Source organism: Ranitomeya variabilis, chromosome 7, assembly GCF_051348905.1.
Source record: "Ranitomeya variabilis isolate aRanVar5 chromosome 7, aRanVar5.hap1, whole genome shotgun sequence".
NCBI classification, from domain to species: domain Eukaryota; kingdom Metazoa; phylum Chordata; class Amphibia; order Anura; family Dendrobatidae; genus Ranitomeya; species Ranitomeya variabilis.
This window is the reverse complement of record NC_135238.1, coordinates 204,225,032-204,231,031: the sequence shown is the minus strand read 5'-3', so window position 1 is coordinate 204,231,031 and position 6,000 is coordinate 204,225,032. Positions and strand designations below refer to the sequence as shown.

At 43.9% G+C, this 6,000-nt stretch overlaps 1 protein-coding gene across 2 annotated transcripts in view; it reads left to right on the top strand.

The window, feature by feature from the left end:
• The first annotated feature begins 1,484 nt into the window (after window positions 1-1,484).
• The window catches only part of METAP1D (methionyl aminopeptidase type 1D, mitochondrial), a 217,926-nt gene continuing 213,410 nt past the window's right edge, over window positions 1,485-6,000 (top strand). For both annotated transcript variants that reach the window (XM_077272698.1, XM_077272700.1), the window contains exon 1: window positions 1,485-1,608. In XM_077272698.1, coding sequence (XP_077128813.1) covers window positions 1,569-1,608 — 40 coding nt within the window. In that variant the 5' untranslated portion in view covers window positions 1,485-1,568. The remainder of the gene's footprint in view (window positions 1,609-6,000) is intronic.

Genomic DNA, 6,000 nt, shown 5'->3' with positions numbered 1-6,000 from the left:
AGAAATGCCATTACACAGCCATACGCTTCGTATTACTGTATACATCGTGCTTGTTCTACTCCGTGTATACAGTGATTGAGAAGACATGATAAACAGTCTGTTCCTTCTCTATGAAGAGCTTGGCTTTGTCTGACAGATGGAGATGTTTAAAGTCTTTGGGCGGTCCGGAAGCATTTAAACAATTTAAATTTCATACCATATCAAGGAGTTATCCAGGACTATTTTATTTATTTTTGTTTACTTTGGGCTTAAAAAATGAAGCGTCAGGTACTTGCTCACTACCTGCCTGTTCTACCCGGTGGCGGCTCATTGTGGTCACTGACTGCTCCTGCCGGCAATTCACCCGCTCTACATCAACAAAGCAGCTCTTCCTCTTCCAGGCTTTGTCGATGGGGTGTGACTGCTGACGTCATGCTAATTCATAACCGGCTCCCTGTTGGTAAGCAGCGGGGAGCCAACTGTCAATCAGAATGACCTCATCAGTCGCTCTCCATCAGCTTAGCAGAAGAGAAGCTGATGAATCGCCGGCTGATGAATCGCCGGCAGGAGCGGTCTGTGACTGCTTTGTTCCAACAGAAATCAATGTTGGATACATCAGGCAGATCAATGCTAACTGCCTATAAGTTCTTAGGCCCAGAATAAAAATATTGGAATATATAAAAATATTGGAATAAAGCGATTGCCGTAAAAACACGTCTTATTGCCTATGGGACTGCGATAGATCACCCTGCCCTGTATTCATCTATTTTCAGCAGAATCATCTATGTATTTTTTAACCACATAACTATCAGTGTATAATGTTTTAACAGCTACTGTTAAAGGGGCTGTCCAGGATTATGTTGCTTTCTTTCAGAAATAGCGCCACCTCGGACCATGGGTTGTCCGCGGTGTTGCAATTCAGCTCTGTACACTTCAATGGGACTTAATCGCAGACACAAGCCAAGGTCAGGGGTGACAGTGCTTCGGATTTTAAAAAAAGCCAGGGTTCTTTAATTTTGGGCAACCCTGCTTCTTATGAGCCGCATCCTGTCCTGGTCCCGGGGTTGTTACGAAGGGCCTGGGCCATCAGGCGCTGATCAGAGGCCAATTTGTCTAACCTGTCACATATGAAGTGTTTAACAGTGTGCGGCGACCCTGTTTGCCCCCCACACAAAGCCATCGCAGGGGAGACAATATAAGTTTTTGCTATTAGGAATACGCACACCCCACAAAAAAAAAGTTTTCTTGCAGCTCTGTCGGTCAAAAAGTTCAACAAAAACAGCTACAGCTCTTCAAATAAGATTGGAAAAAGTGATTTACATAAAATAATAGAGGGTTAAACATATACATGATGAACATTGCCCTGCACATGACAAAACATGCACTTATATATAAAGGAATCTTTTTTTTTAATTACATTTAGCTTTGCGTTTCTCAGCAGTGTGGCTCATACAGGCTTCCGTCGCTCAGCGCCATGTTTCCCTTTTCTGGATCTGTCCATGATATGGAGCGTTACTTCCGCCAGTAAGTTTCAGCCAATTGGAGAGTTGGGCCTTGGATCACGTGACTGTATTTGAGAAGACGTGAGGATGCTGGCGCTCAGAGTTCTCCGCTGCGTGCAGCGTGGAGGTAAGAGGCGGCGGAGGGGTCAGCGCGCAGGACGTAGGCTGTACAGCCGGTATACGCCCGTACTGTGTCCGTGTGAGGCACGCACGGACATCGTACTGCAGCCTGGAGTGTGCACGCCTAATGGCAAACACGTATCTTATTACCACATGGAAATGTTATTGTCTAGTTGCAGTACACACAGGTCTCCACTAGAGCGGCGCTAGTGGACGCCCAGATTGGCTGCTCTCATGTAATAAAACCTTCATGTCCCAGTTATTAAAATATCCCACCTAGGAAAGCTCTGCAGCCTCACTGTGACTTGTAGACGTGCAGGCGTGAGATCTACAAGTGCTGATGAGCCGCACACTGGTATTTATTTTTTTATTAATTCTGACACGTTTATTGATGGTGTGTAATATTAACCCATTAAAGTGTCCACTGCTGGACAGCCCCCCTTTTAAATGTTTAAAGGGAAGTGATCATCACCAATAGACTTGTTGCCTAAATCACATTTGTTTTTATACGTGGGTTTTCTATTCTCATCTGTATCGAAAAAAAACCCATAAATTAATATTTCTGTAGTTCTCACATTGGCCACTAGGATTGCTTTAGACTCCTACTCGCTGTCCTCGCGGGAAGCATTGTCAGCAGTCTCATTATCATCAGAGGCAGGATCACAACAATCGGTAACACTACTACCCAGCTGATAACAGAGGATTCACCAATGACCATAGGCGACGTCACAGATCTCCCCCGTCTGACCTTCTGCAGGAATTGGGAGTCTAGGAAAGCCCGACACACAACCTGGTCATTTTCTGCTGACGCGTCCCTTTATCTGCCCGCATAACATAAAATGTAGACATAAACTTAGGCCCCGGACCGCTGCTGTTCCATGATGGCAGCACTGAGATTCCCGGTAGTTACGTGATGTTATTATGTCACGTGACCGCTGCAGCTAGTCAGCAGTTGATGATCAGCTGCAGCCGTCATAGTTCTTTCAGATGGAGCTTTTCCGTGTGATTGAACTGTGAATGCTGCATCACGTGACTCCCAGCAATGACACTAACAACACAGGAGCGGCGCTGATGTGGAAGGTTAGTATATGGCTTATTTATTGCCGCGTGGGGCAGTTAGTAAGGTGTGATCCACTAGTGGACAATCCCTTTAAGGACACAGCCAGTTTTTGTTTTAATTTTTTTCTCCTATTCTTCCAAGAGCCATAACTTTTTTTTTTAGTCTTCTATTGACATCGCCGTACGGGAATCATTTTTTTGTAGTTTTAGATGACATTATTCACCTTACCATGTAATGAGCTGAGAAATTAGGAAAAAATTCCAAGTGAGGTGAAATGATGACAGAAACGCAATTTGCCTTTTTTTTGGCGTTATGTTTTAATGGTTTTCATTGTACATTAAAAAGCAGCAGACAGATTGACCCGCCAGGTCACTACAATCCGGCTGTACCAAACCTATATCGTTTTTAGTTATTATTATTTTATTTTTTTTAGTAGCTTAAAAAAATGTGAAAAAATTCATTTTGCATGGCTTTTACCTTTATGGGATAAATACTTTTACATGTTTAAAAAAAAAATTGGACTTTTACAGACACGGCAATACCTAATATAACCATTATGTAGTAATGTCCCCCTTCTTGGGCTCCTTCCTGGTATATATGACCCCCATCCTGGTATACATGTCCCCTGTTCTGCCGCTGTTCCTGATTCTACTCACCTTCCCTGCGCTCCCCCGTCGGGTGGAGTCCTCTTCTGCAGCAGTCAGCTGACTACAGCATGCAAACAGCGGGAGCAGGTGACGTCACTGCTATGCGCCCATGGTCACGTGCACACAGACGTCAGCTGCAGGCCTCTGATTGGCCAGGAGTGTTTATTGCAGCGCGCAGACCTGGCAGGTCTCTGTGCAACAATACACTTCAGCTGAATGTGCGTCACATCCAGTTGAAGTTTGCGCTGGGGTCGGCGGGCCCCTCATCCACACGGGCGATGTTGCGACCTCTTTGACTGTGATTTTTACGCCCCTGTATTATGAGCCGACACCTTCCCTATATGGAGCCGGCTCAGCTCTGAGCCCACTCCCAACATCCGCACCCCCTACAAGGTCTAACAGTGTGAAGTTAGCTGGAGTGACGTGTGCACAGCTCTTAATGATAAAGCCTTGTGCTGTTAGCTGGTGTCGATTTGTGCTAAAATTTTCACTACTAATATAAATTACAACAAATTTGCTGCCGGAATTTTTGTCGAAAACTTTGGAAATTCTCCAGCAAGTACGGCATGCACCATGATTTGCGACTATTTGCCATGAAAAACTGATCTAAAGTAGAGATGAGCAATTCGATTCACAGGAACCTGGTCCAGCGACAAGGCCAGATCTCCACGGCCACCAGACTGGAGCCCTACAGACCACCACCACCTACCTGCTGGAATCCACGGTGTGATGTACAGGGTGGCACATCCGGCCGACTAGTCAGAAGAGGCGCTGGAGATGCCATAAAGTAGGAAGTGGTTTGCAGGGCTCCTGTCCAGCGGCCACGGACTACTGACCGCCATGGCTGCTGGACAAAGGATCCTGTGAAACACAATGAGGACATGAACCCTGCCTTAGAGGGAAGCCGGTTGGTTACTTACTTGTTGGCACATCCGTTCCTCGGTCCATCATAATTACTAAGGTCTCCAGGAAAGCACTCGGTGTTCCCACAAACAAATGGATAGACTTTTGGCATAACCGGACTAAGTTACAGTCTAGGAGCAGATATATCTCCAAAGTTGCCAAACCACTTTTCATCTGGGTCGGCAAATGCTGGGCAGCCGAGGCATGGCGACAAGGATATGATGTTGGCATATAGAGACGTTGCATTCCACCGAGACCGGTCTGTGCTGCACTGCTACTATCAGCTTGTGGTGTATGTCCATAATATAGTTGTACTTTGGCCAGGTGTATACAGTGGGTCAGTCTGTATACATACAGTGGGGTAAATAAGTATTTGATACACTGCCAATTTTGCATGTTTTCTGACCTATAAAGAATGGAGAGGTCTGTAACTTGTATTGTAGATACACTTCAATTGTGAGACAGAATCTTAACCCCTTCACACCCAAGGGTGGTTTGCACGTTAATGACCGGGCCAATTTTTACAATTCTGACCACTGTCCCTTTATGAGGTTATAACTCTGGAATGCTTCAACGGATCTTGGCTATTCTGACATTGTTTTCTTGTGACATATTGTACTTCATGATAGTGGTAAAATTTCTTCGATATAACTTGCGTTTATTTGTGAAAAAAACGGATATTTGGCGAAAATTTTGAAAATTTCGCAATTTTCCAACTTTGAATTTTTATGCCCTTAAATCACAGAATGTCACGCAAAATACTTAATAAGTAACATTTCCCACATGTGTACTTTACATCAGCACAATTTTGGAACCAAATTTTTTTTGTTAGGGAGTTATAACGGTTAAAAGTTGACCAGAAATTTCTCATTTTTACAACACCATTTTTTTTTAGGGACCACATCTCATTTGAAGTCATTTTGAGGGGTCTATATGACAGAAAATACCCAAGTGTGACACCATTCTAAAAACTGCACCCCTCAAGGTGCTCAAAACCACATTCAAGAAATTTATTAACCCTTCAGGTGTTTCACAGGAATTTTTGGAATGTTTAAATAAAAATGAACATTTAACTTTTTTTCACACAAAATTTATTTCAGCTCCAATTTGTTTTATTTTACCAAGGGTAACAGGAGAAAATGGACCCCAAAAGTTGTTGTACAATTTGTCTTGAGTACGCTGATACCCCATATGTGGGGGTAAACCACTGTTTGGGTGCATGGCAGAGCTCGGAAGTAAAGGAGCGCCATTTGACTTTTCAATGCAAAATTGACTGGAATTGACATGGGACGCCATGTTGCGTTTGGAGAGCCCCTGATGTGCCTAAACATTGAAACCCCCCACAAGTGACACCATTTTGGAAAGTAGACCCCATAAGGAACTTATCTAGATGTGTGGTGAGCACTTTGACCCAACAAGTGCTTCACAGAAGTTTATAATGCAGAGCCGTAAAAATAAAAAATCATATTTTTTCACAAAAATGATCTTTTTGCCCCCATTTTTTTATTTTCCCAAGGGTAAGAGAAGAAATTAGACCACAAAAGTTGTTGTGCAATTTGTCCTGAGTACGACGATACCCCATATGTGGGGGGTAAACCACTGTTTGGGCGCATAGCAGAGCTCGGAAGGGAAGGAGCGCTATTTTACTTTTCAATGCAAAATTGACTGGAATTAAGATGGGACGCCATGTTGCGTTTGGAGAGCCCCTGATGTGTCTAAACATTAAAACCCCCCACAAGTGACACTATTTTGGAAAGTAGACCCCCTAAGGAACTTATCTAGATGTGTT